This window comes from Haliotis rufescens, unplaced genomic scaffold, assembly GCF_023055435.1.
Source record: "Haliotis rufescens isolate VD_foot unplaced genomic scaffold, xgHalRufe1.0.p SCAF_6, whole genome shotgun sequence".
Lineage (NCBI taxonomy): Eukaryota > Metazoa > Mollusca > Gastropoda > Lepetellida > Haliotidae > Haliotis > Haliotis rufescens.
In genome coordinates, this window is record NW_025964334.1 from 44,929,769 (window position 1) to 44,951,152 (window position 21,384).

General features: G+C 41.8%; 1 protein-coding gene across 3 annotated transcripts in view; it reads left to right on the forward strand.

Moving 5' to 3' along the window:
* Positions 1-1,416: 1,416 nt before the first annotated feature.
* Positions 1,417-21,384, forward strand: part of LOC124142958 (A disintegrin and metalloproteinase with thrombospondin motifs adt-1-like) — a 48,102-nt gene continuing 28,134 nt past the window's right edge. For 2 of the 3 annotated variants that reach the window (XM_048386284.1, XM_048386286.1), the window contains exons 1-12: positions 1,423-1,757; positions 2,471-2,637; positions 2,862-3,076; positions 3,673-3,756; positions 10,657-10,807; positions 11,066-11,186; positions 13,694-13,787; positions 13,889-13,954; positions 14,590-14,753; positions 17,642-17,688; positions 17,921-18,035; positions 20,515-20,688. In XM_048386284.1, coding sequence (XP_048242241.1) covers positions 2,568-2,637; positions 2,862-3,076; positions 3,673-3,756; positions 10,657-10,807; positions 11,066-11,186; positions 13,694-13,787; positions 13,889-13,954; positions 14,590-14,753; positions 17,642-17,688; positions 17,921-18,035; positions 20,515-20,688 — 1,301 coding nt within the window. In that variant the 5' untranslated portion in view covers positions 1,423-1,757; positions 2,471-2,567. Of the gene's footprint in view, positions 1,758-2,470; positions 2,638-2,861; positions 3,077-3,672; positions 3,757-10,656; positions 10,808-11,065; positions 11,187-13,693; positions 13,788-13,888; positions 13,955-14,589; positions 14,754-17,641; positions 17,689-17,920; positions 18,036-20,514; positions 20,689-21,384 lie in introns of all 3 variants that reach the window. The other variant, XM_048386285.1, reaches the window with a different exon arrangement.

The following is a 21,384-nucleotide window of genomic DNA, read 5'->3' on the forward strand; positions in this document are numbered from 1 at the left end:
TCACTGTGCAGGGTACCAGAATCCAGTGATTCTAATCCAAGATTCGACACGTTATATTTGTTACGGTTCTATTCTCTGGGGTGCTATGTGTTATGGTTGAATTACAGATTGAATTATTTTTATGAACGTAATTAAGTTCTGTGGGTTTTTTCGTCTCTGTCGGCGGTCATATTGCAAAGAGAGATTACAATATTCTTCATGTACAAAATGATACATTAACAAGTTGACGAAGCTATTCGGTATATCAGGGGTAATGGTTAGATTATTGACGATTTTGAAATTAGGTAAGCTTAATTGGAGTATGGTTGGTGACTCTGCTTGTCGATGTGTTATTTCATGCATGCCACGTTGTCGTCCTGGTACCATTTGCAGCAATAAACAATCAGTGCGGAATGATGGTAACACGATACGTATTGCCACGGTAACGATCGGAGAGCATTGGTATAAGGACTCGGGGAATGAACAGTGTTGTGATGACATTGAAAACAAGAGAATGATGTAAGAGTGAGTGAATGAGCATATCTGTGATGACGTTGTGCCCTAGAAAATGGAAGTGTGACAATGAATCCGAGAGAATGATGGGGGAGTGAATGAATCATTGAGCATTGCTGTGATGACATTAACACGAGAGAATGATGGGAGAGTGAATGAATCATTGAGCAATGCTGTGATGACATTTAACACGAGAGAATGATGGGAGAGTGAATGAATCATTGAGCATTGCTGTGATGACACTTAACACGAGATGATGATGGGAGAGTGAATGAATCATTGAGCAATGCTGTGATGACACTGAACACGAGAGAATGATGGGAGAGTGAATGAATCATTGAGCATTGCTGTGATGACACTGAACACGAGAGAATGATGGGAGAGTGAATGAATCATTGAGCAATGCTGTGATGACACTTAACACGAGAGAATGATGGGAGAGTGAATGAATCATTGAGCAATGCTGTGATGACACTTAACACGAGAGAATGATGGGAGAGTGAATGAATCATTGAGCATTACTGTGATGACACTTAACACGAGAGAATGATGGGAAAGTGAATGAATCATTGAGCATTGATTTCGGTCGACTGTAGGATTAACAAAACATACGTACGGTCAACTATGCGTCCATAGATAAATTGCAAATCTTTTCATGTTTTTAACGAAGGGGCTCAAGTGATTTGCTGTACTTGGCGAGGTAAAACCAGTATTATTACAATATAGATCTTGATTATCAATCGCCATGTTGTTTGAAGCTAATGAAACTGATGTGAGAGATGGAATCTGATCGGTCAATCGAATGGACACAGAAGGGACATAACTCGTAATAGCCACTGGTGGCGCTCCGATCGAGCCCTGAAATTCTAACCTAGTTCGGCAAGGTTGGAAACATGACTTTATAGTTAATTATCTCCCTTGCCACGGGACGATGTGACACGGGAGCACGCGAGAACGCTACCTGGAGCTTTCCACGATGGTGATAGCTTCTCTCAACTGCCATAGCTCTGTGGATTAATATTGCTGAAGGTATCCTGACATCATTGCAGATAGTCAATAATGATATCCTCTTACTGTCCCAGAAAACCGAAGCCATGACTTTGCCAACTGACCACACCGCCTATACGTCAGTCGTGGATCAGGCTTCTACGGTTTGCTCTGAAGTTTTGAATCGGGGTCAAAGTGAAGATTTCAGATACCATCATGGATTACAATTCGTTTAAACATGATCAGAAGTATTCTGATAACTGGTGAAAAGTCCCTTGGTATGTTGAGTCGGACCGTGTTCTTCACATCTTTGTATATTTGCTTTGGTGACATGCTCTGTTCATGTATGTACTCAATCACAGCTTGTGTGTCAGTTTTCCCCAATTTCGACGGTTCTCTTACCCTTGTCAATTTCTCTTGTTAACTTCTCGAAAACAGATGCACTTATTAGTCTGTAACTTTGTTGACTTTGTGATGATACATTACTCAAAACAATTTATATAAGGCCACAAACTATTGAAGTATTGGAAATACGATCGACCTGTACATGCAATCTACTGCGTCTTGGTGATATGGGGATTTATCCCCGTATAGGTAAAACACATCGAGGAATGTTGATACAACATAGCTTATGGATAGATTTCTATCTATTAAATATTCGTGTCCCAGATGCGCGAATATATCTTGTAAACCTTTGTTTACTATATGGATGTTTTGTTTATAGAAACCAGGTAAACTATCTTCAGAGTAAACATAGTTTACCTTATTTAAGCACATGCCAGAAACGATAATACCATAGTAGGGTCAGCTGACGCCTAAATTAACTCCTTACATATAATATTATATATGATAACCTAACTTTGCTTTGTTTGGTATCAGACGGGATGTCATATGAAAAATGATCGCCATGTATGCATCATAATCCGAATTGATTTATTTATATCAGTTATGTCAACTCTCAATATACGGGTATTATATTTCCTGTGTTTAGACGGACAAACAGAAAGAGATTGAATGTACGTTGAACCCAGTTAAGTCAACAGTCCTTTGAATAGGCTGAATGACCGCGGCGCACAGTTGTTTCCAAGATGTCGACCTACTTACACAGGGTCTTGTTCCTCGTGCTGGGTCTGTCGTCAACTGTACAGGGTACTGATGGTGAGTATTTAGGCTATCAGACGAGAATGACAGTAGCAAGTATTTCAGGTAGCCAGTAGCAGATCATCCGCTATAAATAACACAGCGAGGTGTGGATATGATGTACTAGACGTAAAGAATAAGCTCATCTATAGGGCTTTGTGGTGTTGTCAATTGTACAGCAACGAATGTGAATAGGTCACATCTATTTCTTATTCACTTACACGTGTCTTTTTTTATGACAGGCATCAAAGCATTCTTGAGGTTTTCTCCACAAAGCCTCAAGGACAGCCGCGGCTGTCACCTCCCCGTGACTCTCTCCTTCAGTATCAGAGCAGGACCCTACAACTGCAGTATCAACGTGACCACCAACACTCATGTGGACGTCAACGTCCCGGTGTATACCCCGAGAGGGGGCGAGGGGGAGGGGTACATCTCACAGAGCACTCTGCAGATTCAGGTGCATCAACATGTTTCTTAATGTATTCAGTTGATATGATCTGTCTATTACTGCACAATATGAAAAGAGGACCGCGCATCGTGTGTCGGCCTGAAAAGACATCCTTAAAGATGAAAGAAAGAATTTGCTGCATGTATAGGATGCATTCTGGAGGAGGTATTCTCCATGAATGAGTTAGGTTTAACGCCGCTTTTAACAGTATCGCAGTTATATCGCGGCGTGTCAGCTTAATGTGGGAGGAAAGCCCGAATTGATGCAGGCCTCATACGTTTACCACTTTGGGTAATAACCATGAGCATGGGTATGGTGCTGACAAACCTAGAAACATTATCGGGGCAAACCGGGAATCGAACCCACAATCATAGGTTTCTGGTGTGCCCAAGGGACGCAACTCTGCACAGCGAGTCCCGGCTCCCTAGACGACTGGCCTACCCGTGCCCCTGTATTCTCTATGAACCAAGTTCCTGAACACAATAGTCATGTCGTCCCTGATGTTTAACTTCGTGTGTTCTTCAGGAGCAAATAAAATATATTTAAAATATATTCGTGTTTACATAATGGACGCGGTGACATACGATATTGATATATGATTTCAGACCAAGTTCTATCACAACTATACATCAATGACAACCATGAAAGTTACCTGTCATCGTTTAAAGAATGGAGTGCAGCTGGTGGTGGTAGGACATCCTCATCTTCTTATTTGTGTTCCAGGTACCATGATGATGTCTAACAACAGGCACCCATACCCATGATGTAAGTGGATGTAGTAGAAACACACGTTGCGTGGATGTAGTAAAAGCACACGTTGTTGGATGTAGTAGAAGCACACGTTAACGGATGTAGTAGAAGCACACGTTAATGGATATAGTAGAAGCATACGTTAATGGATATAGTACAAGCACACGTTGAGTGGATGTAGTAGAAGCACACGTTAATGGATATAGTAGAAGCACACGTTAATGGATGTAGGAAAAGCACACGTTGCGTGGATGTAGTAGAAGCACACGTTAATGGATATAGTAAAAGCACACGTTAATGGATATAGTAGAAACACACGTTAATGGATGTAGTAGAAGCACACTTTAATGGATATAGGAGAAGCACCCGTTAATGGATATAGTAGAAGCACACGTTGAGTGGATGTGGTAGAAGCACACGTTAATTGATGTAGTAGAAGCACACGTTAATGGATGTAGTAGAAGCACACGTTAGTGGGTGTAGTAGAAGCACACGTTCCGTGGATGTGGTAGAAGCACACGTTGCGTGGATGTAGTAGAAGCAAACGTTAATGGTAAAGTAGAAGCACACGTTGCGTGGATGTAGTAGAAGCACACGTTAATGGATGTAGTAGAAGCACACGTTGCGTGGATGTAGTAGAAGCACACGTTAATGGATGAAGTAGAAGCACGCGTTTATGTATATAGCAGAAGCACACGTTGCGTGGATGAAGTAGAAGCACGCGTTTATGTATATAGGAGAAGCACACGTTAATGGATATAGTAGAAGCAAACGTTAATAGATGTAGTAGAAGCACACGTTGCGTGGATGTTGTAGAAGCACACGTTAATAGATGTAGTATAAGCACACGTTAATGGATATAGTAGAAACACACGTTAATGGATATAGGAGAAGCACACGTTAATGGATATAGTAGAAGCACACGTTAATGGATGTGGTAGAAGCACACGTTAATGGATGTAGTAGAAGCACACGTTAATGGATGTAGTAGAAGCACACGTTAATAGATGTGGTAGAAGCACACGTTAATGGATATAGTAGAAGCAGACGTTGCGTGGATGTAGTAGAAGCACACGTTAATGGATGTAGTAGAAGCACACGTTGCGTGGATGTAGTACGAGCACACGTTAATGGATGTAGTAGAAGCACACGTTAATGGATGTAGTAGAAGCACACGTTAATGGATATAGTAGAAGCACACGTTGAGTGGATGTAGTAGAAGCACACGTTAATGGATGTAGTAGAAGCACACGTTAATGGATGTAGTAGAAGCACACGTTAATAGATGTGGTAGAAGCACACGTTAATGGATATAGTAGAAGCAGACGTTGAGTGGATGTAATAGAAGCACACGTTAATGGATGTAGTAGAAGCACACGTTGAGTGGATGTAGTACGAGCACACGTTAATGGATGTAGTAGAAGCACACGTTAATGGATGTAGTAGAAGCACACGTTAATGGATATAATAGAAGCACACGTTAATGGATGTAGTAGAGGCACACGTTGCGTGGATGTAGTAGAAGCACACGTTTATGTATATAGGAGAAGCACACGTTAATGGATATAGTAGAAGCACACGTTAATGGATGTAGTAGAAGCACACGTTGCGTGGATGTAGTAGAAGCACACGTTAATGGGTATAGTAAAAGCACACGTTAATGGATGTAGTAGAAGCAAACGTTAATGGATGTAGTAGAAGCACACGTTGCGTGGATGTAGTAGAAGCACACGTTAATGGGTATAGTAAAAGCACACGTTAATGGATGTAGTAGAAGCAAACGTTAATGGATGTAGTAGAAGCACACGTTGCGTGGATGTAGTAGAAGCACACGTTAATAGATGTAGTAGAAGCACACGTTAATGGATATAGGAGAAGCACACGTTAATGGATATAGTAGAAGCACACGTTAATGGATATAGGAGAAGCACACGTTGCGTGGATGTAGTAGAAGCACACGTTGCGTGGATGTAGCAGAAGCACACGTTAATGGATGTAGTAGAAGCACACGTTAATGGATATAGTAGAAGCACACGTTAATGGATATAGGAGAAGCACACGTTGCGTGGATGTATAATAGAAGCACACGTTAATGGATGTAGTAGAAGCACACGTTAATGGGTATAGGAGAAGCACACGTTTATGGATGTAGTAGAAGCACACGTTGCGTGGATGTATTAGAAGCACACGTTAATGGATATAGTAGAAGCTGACGTCAATGGATGTATTAGAAGCACACGTTAATGGATATAGGAGAAGCACACGTTGCGTGGATGTAGTAGAAGCACACGTTAATGGATGTAGTAGAAGCACACGTTGCGTGGATGTAGTAGAAGCACACGTTAATGGATGTAGTAGAAGCACACGTTGCGTGGATGTAGTAGAAGCACACGTTAATGGATGTAGTAGAAGCACACGTTAATGGATATAGTAGAAGCACACGTTAATGGATATAGGAGAAGCACACGTTGCGTGGATGTAGTAGAAGCACACGTTAATGGATGTAGTAGAAGCACACGTTGCGTGGATGTAGTAGAAGCACATGTTAATGGATGTAGTAGAAGCACACGTTAATGGATATAGTAGAAGCACACGTTAATGGATATAGTAGAAGCACACTTTAATGGATATATGAGAAGCATACGTTGCGTGGATGTAATAGAAGCACACGTTAATGGATGTAGTAGAAGCACACGTTAATGGATGTAGTAGAAGCACACGTTGCGTGGATGTAGTAGAAGCACACGTTAATGGATACAGTAGAAGCACACGTTAATGGATATAGGAGAAGCACACGTTGCGTGGATGTAGTAGAATCAAGCGTTAATGGATGTAGTAGAAGCACACGTTAATGGATATAGTAGAAGCACACGTTAATGGATATAGTAGAAGCACACTTTAATGGATATATGAGAAGCATACATTGCGTGGATGTAATAGAAGCACACGTTAATGGATGTAGTAGAAGCACACGTTGCGTGGATGTAGTAGAAGCACACGTTGCGTGGATGTAGTAGATGCACACGTTAATGGATATAGTAGAAGCACATGTAGTGTGAGACCCGTGACGATCCGGGGTAGAATAGGGCTTCAGCAACCAATGCTTGCCATAAAAGGCGGCCATGCTTGTCGTAAGAGGCAACTATCGAGATCGGGTGGTCAGGCTCGCTGACCTAGTTTGATGCATGCAATCGTTTCCCATTTGCGTGAATCGATGCTCAGTCACTGGATTGTCTGGTCCAGACTCGATTATTTACAGACCGCCGTCATATAGATGGAATATTGCTCAACAAACAAACAAAACAAAACATGTAGTGTTAGTGGACGTAGAAAAAACAAACGTTGCATTTGTGGATGTAGTAGAGGTACACGTTGCTTTAGTGGATGTAGTAGAAGTACACGTTGCATTAGTGGATGTAGTAGAAGTACAAGTTGCATTAGTGGATGTAGTAGAGGTACACGTTGCTTTAGTGGATGTAGTAGAAGTACACGTTGCATTAGTAGATGTAGTAGAAATACACGTTGCTTTAGTGGATGTAGTGGAAGTACACGTTGCTTTAGTGGATGTAGTAGAAGTGCACGTTGCTTTAGTGGATGTAGTAGAGAAGTACACGTTGCTTTAGTGGCTGTAGTAGAAATACACGTTGCTTTAGTGGATGTAGTAGAAGTACACGTTGCTTTAGTGGATGTAGTAGAATTACACATTGCTTTAGTGGATGTAGTAGAAGTACACGTTGCTTTAGTGGATGTAGTAGAAGTACACGTTGCTTTAGTGGATGTAGTAGAAGTACACATTGCTTTAGTGGATGTAGTAGAAGCACATGTAGTGTTAGAGGTTGTGGTATGCTGTGTGTGAAGCTATGTGGTTGTTATAGAGGAGAAGAGCTAAACAGGGATATACTTGAAGTGTATATATTTGGCTATACAATCACGGGAGGAAAATAACTTTCCATGTATGCACACACCATAAAGGAAAACAGGGTGACATACGTGGATCATTTCAGACAGCGGTATCAGTTAAAGCCGTCAACATGTCAAGTGTCAGGTGAAACGCACACTATGTCTGTGTGTACAATATCTAGTTTCACACATTGCCTCGGCGATGTTTATTGTCGTGACTGGCTAAGTAAACGTTGTATCCGTTGTATCATCATATCCGTACTGATGTTTTGTTACTAAATGTTATTGCCTCTTGAAACAAAAGGCGATTTGACAATTAGGACATTGTGGAAATTGTAACAAGGGGCGGACGATATTTCGGGGTGGGGGGGGGGGGGGGGGGGGGGGGGGGGAGGCAGGTCATTTTGTGTAAATAAAAAAATCAGCCTCCATCTTTTTGAATAATAATAACTCAGCCTCAATACAAATTCACGACCACAATATTGCCAGCCTCGTCAATCCAGAATATTTTGTGAGCAAATCCATGACCTTTGACAGAGAGACAGTATGCCTGTAACCCTCATTTATTAATAATCATTTCAAATCATGTTGACTGTGATGATAAATAATCATTAAGCATCATATAGCCTTATTGACGGGCAAAAGAAACGTTTTACACGTGCCTCGAAGTGACTCAAATGTTCCCAAAACGTTTTAGAAAATATTATCTCATCTACATATATCAGTATGTAACGCCAATTCGTTTCTTTTATTGGTTTGCAGAAATGCCACAGGAGCATTTTTAGACCAAAATGGAGGCAACTTCATCCAAAACACCATGGGGTGTAATTTAGGCCGACTTGTGTTTTGCATCTGGATGGAGTGGTATTTGCCAAAAGCCACTAGCACATTTAAACACCCTAAAAATATTGGCAGAGGTGGTACAGGGAAAAATATAGGTTTGGTAACTGCATTGAGGCGTCTGTAATCTCACACAGCGGTAAGAGCTATCATGTTTTCTAACCATGACAATGGGAGTGTGCCATTCAGAAGGACTGGACTGAATGATATTGGCTTCAAACATTTCTTGCACCTGTCTGGAAAATTCTTTCCTAATGGGTGCGCTGTGCCTATAAAAAGGGAGTCTAATGGGTATGGTGTCACCGGTTTCTATTTTATGATGTAAATGACTGTGTTCTAATTCTGACCAATCTGAGGCAAAAAATTATCTTTGTGATTGCAGAAATGCATTTTACTGTGTACTTGGACTTTCAATATTTTTAAAATGCTTTGGGGAAAAAAAAGCTCAGCGTTCAGGGGTATTGTTATAGTGCATGGCTAACCAACGACGTCGGCGATGAACTACTGCCTGTCTTCCGTCCATATAACGGACCATCAGCCTGGTGACTGTCATTCGGCTACAGCCAAAAGTCATAGCAACGTGGTCATGCATTGCTTCTTAATGTCTCATACCAATAGCCGGTTCTTTCAGTACCATTAATCTCAGCATGGTATTTGTCACTGTCCAGGGGTTTGGGTGTGGATGAACAGTACATCGTTCCTTTTATATTACTATCTTTGAAGGCTGGAATGCTGCACGTGCAGCAAACGTTTCACGTGCATTGCTCAGCAAACTGTTGTGGTTGTGTTTGGACGATTGGTTCTCAACCATTTTGTAACACTAATCGGGGTTTAGACCCACTTGTCCAACTTTCAGTTTGGTAACGTTTCTTTTTTTCGTCAGTTAACTTTAAAAGTTATGCCGTTTATGTCCACCATCCACATCATCTTAGTAATTAAAAAGTACTTTCCTCCAGTAGATGTGAGTACAAACATGTCAAGTTGACTGGGTGTTGTAAAAATTGGTCTTTTATTTATTATTTTAATATTCTGCTATTTTCATTGTTCTGTTTCAAAATCACCTTCATCTGTACAGTTATTATATTTGGTGAGAAAAATTTAACACTCCTTCTAAAGATTAAATTTGAAAAGTGCTGTAAGAAAATCTCAGCTTCCTTTTCAGAAGAAGAAAAATCTCAGCCCCTAAAGATGCATTCTCATTAAAATCAGATCTTAGTTCTCTTTATCGCTAAACAAATATCTGATGACATCCCCCGTCATCACGTCAGAACGACCTTTCATCCAACCAATCAGAGCGTCGCTTACCAGATCACAAAAGTGACAGACGGAATGCGTTTTCTGATCATGCAACCTCGAAATGTTTAACAGAGGGTATTCCCAACGACAGTAACGGGTTTTATTATTATATGTTTCGAAGCGTAGTCGACAGTTTGAAACTAATGTCGTAAAGCTCGAGAAAGCTGCCTTCTGATTGGCTAATGTCGATTTCTTGTCAGTCATTTCGCGAGAGGTCGCTCTGACGTGACCCGTAATGGGAGGTCCTCAGATCTTTGTTTAGGCGTAGCGAAAACTAAGATGTGATTTTTATGAGATTGCTCATGGGGATTGCTCCCCCACCACCCCAACCCCAGCCCCCAGTCCCCAGCCCCACCCCTCCTAAATATCAAATGGCCCTCCTCTAATGTCAAATCATGTGGAATAATTTCACCCATTGCCATTGCTTGGAATAAATATGCCAATGCAAACTCGTTTACTCGTTTTGTAATCAAAGTGTGGCGGTCATGTGTTATAGAATTAATTGACGTGGAAAGGAACACAATACACCAGAAAGGTATACGTAATTTCTCTTCTATTTACAACATTATGCGAATTAATTTGATTATTTTTGTATGAAACACTTTATATATACGAACCTCACACATTACAATTAAAAACATACTGGATAGCCGACTGAGGAACATCGGCCACCCATCGTCTATCTCCTGCTTACCGTTATTGTGATTGTCGTATGGTATTACTGGTTGGTTATCTGGCTATCAATAGGGGTATTACAGTGTAAACTGACAAGGTCCGATATAATGCAGTTTCTATGTTATCAGTCAGGATCCTTCATGACCAAGGATGGGGATGTATACAGCCTGGAGCGTGAAAGTCGAAGTCTGTCAGAAACAGTCCAATATAATGACGTGTACAGACTTGCTCAAGATGATGTATCGTACCTCAACCCACACCACGACTACAACATTCCACGTGAGTTATGGGTGTACATGTCGTCCAAAACATTGCAGATACACCGACAACATTAGCTCAATACCACTTATGTTTGACACGAGTTTGGGTTTGACACGTGTTGGGGTCTTTTGTTAGTGACACGAGGTGCCATAAGTGATGAATGACTTATGTTTGACTGGTGTTTACTTCTTGCGTCACGTCTTGGTATGTTTGTTGGTTACACAAGGTCCCGCCAGTGCTGGGTGACACTTATGTTTGACGTATGTTTACTTCTAGCGTCCAGTTCTGATGAGGAGGTCGATGTCAGTGGTAATCACAATAGCTACAGACATCGTCGCCAGGCTGACGACATCTTTATCGATGTACTCGTCTTCATAGAACACTCCCTCTACAGCAGGTCAGATTTTCAAACTACACGTGTTACGGAATTATCTCATTAGATATGAATATTAATTTTGTTCAACATTTATTCTTACAATACGACAGTTTATAAATTTCAATTCTACCGTATCATCGTAAATTTTCTCCTGTTTTTAAGCATGAAATATATTTTTCTGTGGGAACAGCATAACGAACCCTCTGCTGATTCCTACCTAGTTATTGATGTTGTTTATTCCGTCATGAGGCCCCCGGCCCATTATACAAGTAAATACTTACACTCATATATATTTGACAGAGAGCGCCAACATGTTTGCTTTATGATGTAGAGTAGTGGAAAGTATTACTACTAAGGATAATTAATGACATCTTTAAAATATCTATTACGTTTCTGAAGTGCAAAGAAAATATATTTCCCTAGACTGTTAAGTGAAGGCGGATTCGAGCTTGAGAATAGCATTTTAAATTTTTGCTGGTCTGGATGGACACAGTAATACTTTGGTAAAATGCTGTCTCTTAAATCTGCATGGAATGGACATTGGAGGCAGAAATGGTATTCTGATTCTACTATGAAGACTATGAAAAATGGACAAAATCTTACATTTCTGTTAATATTGTACTGTCGACCTATTTCTATCATTAAAGTATGACTAGAGCATCTAAATTTAGCTTAAGCTTTAAGATAGATCATACTGTGAAGACAAAAAATATAATCTTCGGAACCATATTCTATTTTAATATGTCTGCAAAAGTCTAACTTTGGAAAAGCTGTGATATTATCGTTCCATATCTGAACATCAATATCTTTACAGCGTTTCACAAATTGGTCAATAAAAAAATCAACGTAGCCAACTCCTTGATGGAGCCAAACGTCTCCAAAACCATACTTATATAACAAGAATTTAACATCATAAACCCAGCAATACACACACACACACACACACACACACACACACACACACACACACACACACACACACACCACCATCACCACACCACACACACACACCACACACCCCACACCCCACACCCCACACCACACACACCCCACCCCACCCCACCCAACTCTTATCGGCCTTACTGAACTCGAAGTGGTACGCATGCTTAAGAATACTATTTGATGTTTAGCTGAGCAATCACAACCAATAAGTGATGGGAATATTCTCTTATATTGAAAAACCATCACAGAAAATTTCCCAACTTCCCCTCTCGCAGCTTTATTCGGGGTTTGACGTTTAAGACCCAATACTAATTTACAAAACCTGTCATGAATTATATCAATATCTGGGGATGGGTGGAAACCCAATACCTCAGATCCATATAAAAAATGGCATGATTTTAATATCAAAGTTATGAAGCAGTATACTTATAGGAAGTTTTTGAAACATACAAGATTTACATTGTGATATTTGAATAACTTTCCAAGCTTGTTGCGCTAATATTCTATTTGGTTTAGTACAATGAGGCAGATGAGGAACAAAATGAACACACACACTATTTCAAGATAATTTGTGTTAAAGCATAAGTTTTCATAACACCGTAATGGTCCACCATTTCTAAAAACAATGATTTTACTTCTGCCAATATTAATCTTCAAATTCCATTTGTTACACTAAAATTTATCTAAACGCTTTTGTAGGCCAACTGGTGTGAAATCAAACATGACAATGTCGTCAGCAAAACATCAATGTAAACAACTCCAATTGGTCCATCGCTATTCCTTTTTGTCCATCAGAACTTAAAAGTCTTCAATATCATTGATAAATTTATTTTTTTTAAAACAGGTGACATTTGACATGCATGCCTCACTCCGTATTTACATATGAAAAAATCTGTATAGCAAGCATCCCTTTACATACAAGCTATAACGTGTTCAGTCTGCCTTTAACCCCACCATGCCAAAGTTTATACAATAAACCATTTCTGTAAACAGTCAAATGCAGCCTTCAGATCTTTAAATGCACAACAGAAACGACCACGTTTCTAAATATATTATCTGATGTCTGATATCCTTTCCGAAAACCCGCCTGTTCCTCTATTATTTTATCCTCAATATCAGCCCATATTGTTAAAATAGAGCAGATAAGTCGATGATGAAGTTATTACTGAAGCATATTACTGGATGCACAGATAACCTCACCGGAGTGTCTTTTTAAATACCTAATAGCAAGATTCCATGTCAAAAGACACGAGGGAAATATTATTTTTCTTAAATCAGTTTGAAATTACTACCTGTGTGATGTATTTCTGTGTTATCATCAATATAAAACACCTAACGAATGTGTTTTTCGTTTTAAACATTGATTTCCAATAGGCACATCGTTCGACGGTTATTCGTATACGTAAAACTATGTTTGAAAGTGCAATATATTCTGAAGTACTATTGCTAGGATTAGAACACAAACGTCATGCTACGTCACCAATCGATGATGAGAACTCCCTGTAAGAGCCAGTGTTGGAAATAAATGGGGGCCAACCGAGTATGGGATTGTGATGTTTATGTGTCAACAATGTCAATGTTAACAGGTGGTACAACAGAAGTACGCAGTCTAGCGAAACACTACGTCGAGAGGAGGCGCTACAACAAATACGTCAATACTACGGATATATTGTGAATGGGGTAAGATGGCAGACGCTGTAGTCATAGTCGTTTTTAAAGATTGCGCGACCTTAGTTGAATTATTTACTGAACTCTGATTTATTTCGTTTCCTTCTTTCTAGATTGACGTGCGATATAAAAGTTACTCCCCGCGAATGAATATTCGCTTGGTTGGTTATATGATAGAGGTGAGAAAATCTTGTCATTATTTGATTATTTGCCCGAGTTGAGTGTATAGTTGCACAATATAGTCCGTTACATCAACAACATACCCCGGACACCATGGGGAAGTGCAATTGCACTAACACCGCACACCGACCAATCCCTCCGCATAAAGTTCGTACTACATAAGAGTCGAGTTGGAGAATCTTTCTGGTAAATAGCATGCAATGTGATACAGAACAACGTTTATGAAAGGGTCGCCACTGCCGCCAGATTCTGTTGTGTTATATTCATGTGTAGTAGCTACTGAAGTAGGGGCTTCCTTCCCCTACTGGTCGAGATGCATGCCGAGTTGACACAGTGTACCTTGAATTTGTATGAGGTCTCTTCAGTTCAGTAAAGCTTGGCGAAATTATAACCAAACAATTAGCAACGCATGTGCATCCCCACTGAGTTATCAGGAAAAGTATTTAATGCGGTCACAACAAGCTTTGCCTTTTTTGTCAGGTAGAAAGTTAGCGCAATGGGTACGTTTTCGATAATGGTGTACATATGTGTGATGCACGTTGTGACGTACTTAAATGGGAGGGGGTGTCTATGCTACAACGATTATACAACTGTTAATAGTATCGCAAGTTGGAAACACATGTGCTGTCTCCAGATGTCCGGCGAGGGGGAGTGGATCCGCCGTGTCCGCCTGAACGAGACCCAGGAATACCAGGACCTCTACCGCGTGAATGGCGACAGGCTACAGGACGGAGCTCTCCAGTTGAAGCAGAACATCACACACCTCCCAGCCCACGACCATCTCATGATCTTTACAGCGTTAGTTTCCCCACGTAATGTAGCCCACCTTGTACAAGGGTGTGCATCTTTACACCGTTAGTTTCCCCACGTAATGTAGCCAACCTTGTACCAGGGTGTGCATCTTTACACCGTTAGTTTCCCCACGTATTGTAGCCCACCTTGTACCAGGCTGTGCATCTTTAAACCGTTAGTTTCCCCCGTAGTGTAGCTCACCTTGTAACAGCGTGTGCATCTTAACAGCGTTAGTTTCCCCACGTAATGTAGCCCACCTTGTACCAGGGTGTGCATCTTTAAACCGTTAGTGTCCCCACGTAATGTAGCCCACCTTGTACCAGTGTGTGCATCTTTACACCGTTAGTTTCCCCCGTAATGTAGCTCACCTTGTACCAGGGTGTGCATCTTTACACCGTTAGTTTCCCCACGTATTGTAGCCCACCTTGTACCAGGGTGTGCATCTTTAAACCGTTAGTTTCCCCACGTAATGTAGCCCACCTTGTACCAGGGTGTGAATATTTAAACCGTTAGTTTCCCTACGTAGTGTAGCGCACCTTGTACCAGTGTGTGCATCTTAACAGCGTTATTTTCCCCACGTAATGTAGCCCATCTTGTACCAGGGTGTGCATCTTTAAACCGTTAGTTTCCCCACGTAATGTAGCTCACCTTGTAACAGCGTGTAGATCTTTACACCGTTAGTTTCCCCCGTAGTGTAGCTCACCTTGTAACAGCGTGTGCATCTTAACAGCGTTAGTTTCCCCACGTAATGTAGCCCACCTTGTACCAGGGTGTGCATCTTTAAACCGTTAGTTTCCCCACGTAATGTAGCCCACCTTGTACCAGGGTGTGCATCTTTAAACCGTTAGTTTCCCCACGTAATGTAGCTCACCTTGTAACAGCGTGTGCATCTTAACAGCGTTAGTTTCCCCACGTAATGTAGCCCACCTTGTAACAGCGTGTGCATCTTTAAACCGTTAGTGTCCCCACGTAATGTAGCCCACCTTGTACCAGTGTGTGCATCTTTACACCGTTAGTTTCCCCCGTAATGTAGCTCACCTTGTACCAGGGTGTGCATCTTTACACCGTTAATTTCCCCACGTAATGTAGCCCACCTTGTACCAGGGTGTGCATCTTTAAACCGTTAGTTTCCCCACGTAATGTAGCCCACCTTGTACCAGGGTGTGAATATTTAAACCGTTAGTTTCCCTACGTAGTGTAGCGCACCTTGTACCAGTGTGTGCATCTTAACAGCGTTATTTTCCCCACGTAATGTAGCCCACCTTGTACCAGGGTGTGCATCTTTAAACCGTTAGTTTCCCCACGTAATGTAGCTCACCTTGTAACAGCGTGTGCATCTTTACACCGTTAGTTTCCCCCGTAGTGTAGCTCACCTTGTAACAGCGTGTGCATCTTAACAGCGTTAGTTTCCCCACGTAATGTAGCCCACCTTGTACCAGGGTGTGCATCTTTAAACCGTTAGTTTCCCCACGTAATGTAGCCCACCTTGTACCAGGGTGTGCATCTTTAAACCGTTAGTTTCCCCACGTAATGTAGCTCACCTTGTAACAGCGTGTGCATCTTTACACCGTTAGTTTCCCCCGTAGTGTAGCTCACCATGTAACAGCGTGTGCATCTTTACACCGTTAGTTTCCCCACGTAATGTAGCCCACCTTGTACCAGTGTGTGCATCTTTACACCGTTAGTTTCCCCCGTAGTGTAGCTCACCTTGTACCAGTGTGTGCATCTTTACACCGTTAGTTTCCCCCGTAGTGTAGCTCAATTTGTACCAGTGTGTGCATCTGTACACCGCCACGTGTTCATCTAAAGATCTTTAGTTCTCCATATAGTGTAGCTCACCTTGTACAAGCGTTTGCATTTTTAGGGCTTCAGTTGCCCCATTCGTGTGCAGGACAGGTTTCTAAGTACGAAAATATATAATGTAATCGGGTCGACATTTGCACTTCTTGTGGCCTGCTTTCTTATCATGTTATTGAATGTTCACAGTGGTTTACAACTAGAGCGGTCTGGGCAGATACTCTGCCATTGTGTGCTACCGGATGATCTGTGGCAGATCTGTGACCTGTATCATGGCTCTAATACGCTATGCTGGTGTGACCTGTATCACGGCTCTAATACGCTATGCTGGTGTGACCTGTATCACGGCTCTAATACGCTATGCTGGTGTGACCTGTATCACGGCTCTAATACGCTATGCTGGTGTGACCTGTATCACTGCTCTAATACGCTATGCTGGTGTGACCTGTATCACGGCTCTGATACGCTATGCTGGTGTGACCTGTATCACGGCTCTAATACGCTATGCTGGTGTGACCTGTATCACGGCTCTAATACGGTATGCTGGTGTGACCTGTATCACTGCTCTAATACGCTATGCTGGTGTGACCTGTATCACGGCTCTAATACGCTATGCTGGTGTGACCTGTATCACGGCTCTAATATGCTATGCTGGTGTGACCTGTATCACTGCTCTAATACGCTATGCTGGTGTGACCTGTATCACGACTCTGATACGCTATGCTGGTGTGACCTGTATCACGGCTCTAAGACGGTATGCTGGTGTGACCTGTATCAAGGCTCTAATACGCTATGCTGGTGTGACCTGTATCACGGCTCTAATACGCTATGCTGGTGTGACCTGTATCACGGCTCTTATACGCTTTGCTGGTGTGACCTGTATCACGACTCTCATACGGTCGGCTGATGTGACCTGTACAAGTATTTTAACAGGGCAATGTTTGGTCAGACTCCACTTGTTATATTGATATACCATACACAAAAAAAGGTTTGTGGGACATTCATGCTATGGGTAAGAACGGTATGAATTCTCAATCTCCCTCTAATTTAGATCTGATTTTAATGAGATGGTATGATACTGTATGGTGATATTTCAGGTATGATCTCTACTTCCAAATTGACGATACAAGAGGGGACCTGTTAGGTAAGACTAAGAATTGGACCTTCCACATTTCCTACCCCGTAGAAGAGAAACGAGAACAAGTTTATGGAACGAATCAATATAAAACGACAATCTACCTATATTATATGTTAAGATTTTATAGATATTGAAAAAGGCAGCCGACTGAAATTGCCACTTATGTCAACATATGCGTCATTCCAAAAAAAATCCTCTTCTGAAGGGTATCTTTGGTAACATAGTGTTGATGGATTAGGTATCGCCTTCTACGCCACCGTGTGTAAGCTGCCACCCTTCAGTATCTCCGTGATAGAAGACAAGGAGGTCTTGATGTCAGTCATCTTCACAGCAACACATGAGTTGGCTCACGGGTAAGCCACTTCTACATACATCATCACTCATCATCGCGAGCAGTTTAACATACGGGCATATCGCTGGTCCATATATCACCGCTCAACTTTCTCTGCAACACAGGGACATCACTGGTCCATATATCACCGCTCAACTTCACTGCAACACAGGGACATCACTGGTCCATATATCACCTCTAAACTTCACTGAAAAACAGATACATCACTGGTCCATATATTACCGCTCATCTTCATTGCAACACAGGGACATCACTGGTCCATATATCACCGCCCATCTTCATTGCAACACAGGGACTTCACTGGTCCATATATCACCGCTAAACTTCACTGCAACACAGGGACATCACTGGTCCATATATCACCGCTCAACTTCACTGCAACACAGGGACATCACTGGTCCATATATCACCGCTCGTCTTCATTGCAACACAGGGACATCACTAGTCCATATATCACCGCTAAACTTCACTGCAACACAGGGACATCACTGGTCCATATATTACCGCTCATCTTCATTGCAACACAGGGACATCACTGGTCCATATATCACCGTTCAACTTCATTGCAACACAGGGATATCACTGGTCCATATATCACCGCTCAACTTCATTGCAACACAGGGACATCACTGGTCCATATATCACCGCTCGTCTTCATTGCAACACAGGGACATCACTGGTCCATATATCACCGCTCATCTTCATTGCAACACAGGGACATCACTGGTCCATATATCACCGCTAAACTTCACTGCAACACAGGGATATCACTAGTCCATATATCACCGCTAAACTTCACTGCAACACAGGGACATCACTGGTCCATATATCACCGCTCATCTTCATTGCAACACAGGGACATCACTGGTCCATATATCACCGCTAAACTTTACTGCAACACAGGGACATCACTGGTCCATATATCACCGCTCAACTTCACTGCAACACAGGGACATCACTGGTCCATATATCACCGCTCGTCTTCATTGCAACACAGGGACATCACTGGTCCATATATCACCGCTAAACTTCACTGCAACACAGGGACATCACTGGTCCATTTTTCACCGCTCATCTTCATTGCAACACAGGGACATCACTGGTCCATATATCACCGCGAAACTTCATTGCAACACAGGGATATCACTAGTCCATATATCACCGCTCAACTTCATTGCAACACAGGGACATCACTGGTCCATATATCACCGCTCGTCTTCATTGCAACACAGGGACATCACTGGTCCATATATCACCGCTCATCTTCATTGCAACACAGGGACATCACTGGTCCATATATCACCGCTAAACTTCACTGCAACACAGGGATATCACTAGTCCATATATCACCGCTAAACTTCACTGCAACACAGGGACATCACTGGTCCATATATCACCGCTCATCTTCATTGCAAAACAGGGACATCACTGGTCCATATATCACCGCTCAACTTCAATGAAAAACAGATACATCACTGGTCCATATATTACCGCCCATCTTTTTTGCAACACAGGGACTTCACTAGTCCATATATCACCGCTAAACTTCACTGCAACACAGGGACATCACTGGTCCACATATCACCTCTAAACTTCACTGAAAAACAGATACATCACTGGTCCATATATTACCGCTCATCTTCACTGCAACACAGGGACATCACTTGTCCATATATCACCGCTCAACTTCACTGCAACACAGGGATATCACTGGTCCATATATCACCGCTCAACTTCACTGCAACACAGGGATATCACTGGTCCATATATCACCGCTCGTCTTAACTGCAACACGTGGATATCACTTGTCCATATATCACCGCTAAACTTCATTGGAACACAGGGACATCACTGGTCCATATATCACCGCTAAACTTCACTGCAACACAGGGACATCACTGGTCCATTTTTCACCGCTCATCTTCATTGCAACACAGGGACATCACTGGTCCATATATCACCGCTCATCTTCATTGCAACACATGAGCATCACTGGTCCATATATCACCGCGAAACTTTACTGCAACACAGGGACATCACTGGTCTATATAACACCGCTCAACTTCACTGCAACACAGGGATATCACTTGTCCATATATCTCCGCTCAACTTCACTGCAACACAGGGACATCACTGGTCCATATATCACCGCGAAACTTTACTGCAACACAGGGACATCACTGGTCCATATATCACCTCTCGTCTTCACTGCAACACAGGGACATCACTTGTCCATATTTCACCGCTCATCTTCATTGCAACACATGAACAGCTGACACAGTGGCTGGTCATTTATAACTGCGAGAAATGTTATAAATAATTTTTCTGCTCGAAAGCCCAGTTGAGTGACTAAAATATTGACAAAGAGCCGTTCTTTAAAATATTAATAAGTTGTTTGCAGTAGCATTTCCTCGAACAATCATAAGGATGTGTACTCTTGTCACGACCGGTGCATCACACTGATCGTTGTGTTGTTTCAGATTAGGAGTAGACCACGATGGTGGCAGCAACAACTGCTCTTCTGCCGATAGATACATTATGTCTGATGGGGTCGGCTACCAACGCACTGAATACAACACGTACAATCCCTACACCTTCTCCCCATGCTCAACCCTGAAGTTAACACAATACATCAGCACCCAGCTGGACATGGGGTGAGATACGCTGTCAACATTCTATACAAATATAACTAACCCATGTAACCTTACATCATCATACTATAGTATAAATACATATCAAGTGATTCCGTGGCATTTCATTGGCAAACCAAGCATCGCTTTTAAACCCAAACCAGGCCCACTAACGAAATACTGTTTACTGCTTGGATGATGCTAGAATGAACACGGCTTGCGATGAACAATGTCATTGATTTGGTATCGCTGTCTACAGTTTTTTTTGTATGTTAATGAGTAAATGAGCTGTCTGTGAAGTTATTATTGTTAGCACATTCACGCACAAGGAAGTGGCTTCAATTTCAAATGTTTTTGCGTTTGTAGAGTTCTGCGGATTTTCACAGAATACCCACCGGTTTTTATATACACATGCACAAAAGTTAAGCGCCACCCACCATATTTGTGAGCTGTTATTTTTGGCACTTAATGATGACTATTATAACGAGATGTACGATTGTTTTAAGCCGTATATGTAAACCTCATGTGATGCAAAAGTTGTCCCAAAGCAAGTTTATCTTGTGTTCCAAAAGAATATGAGCAGAATTGAATTTTATCGAAGACCAGAAATTGAAGGATTAGAAAACATTGAAAAACTTTATTTGTCATGTAACTGTCATCATATCAGCAGAACATATCAGGTGTCACATAAACACCCTAGGGAGTGCAGAGTCTATTGCA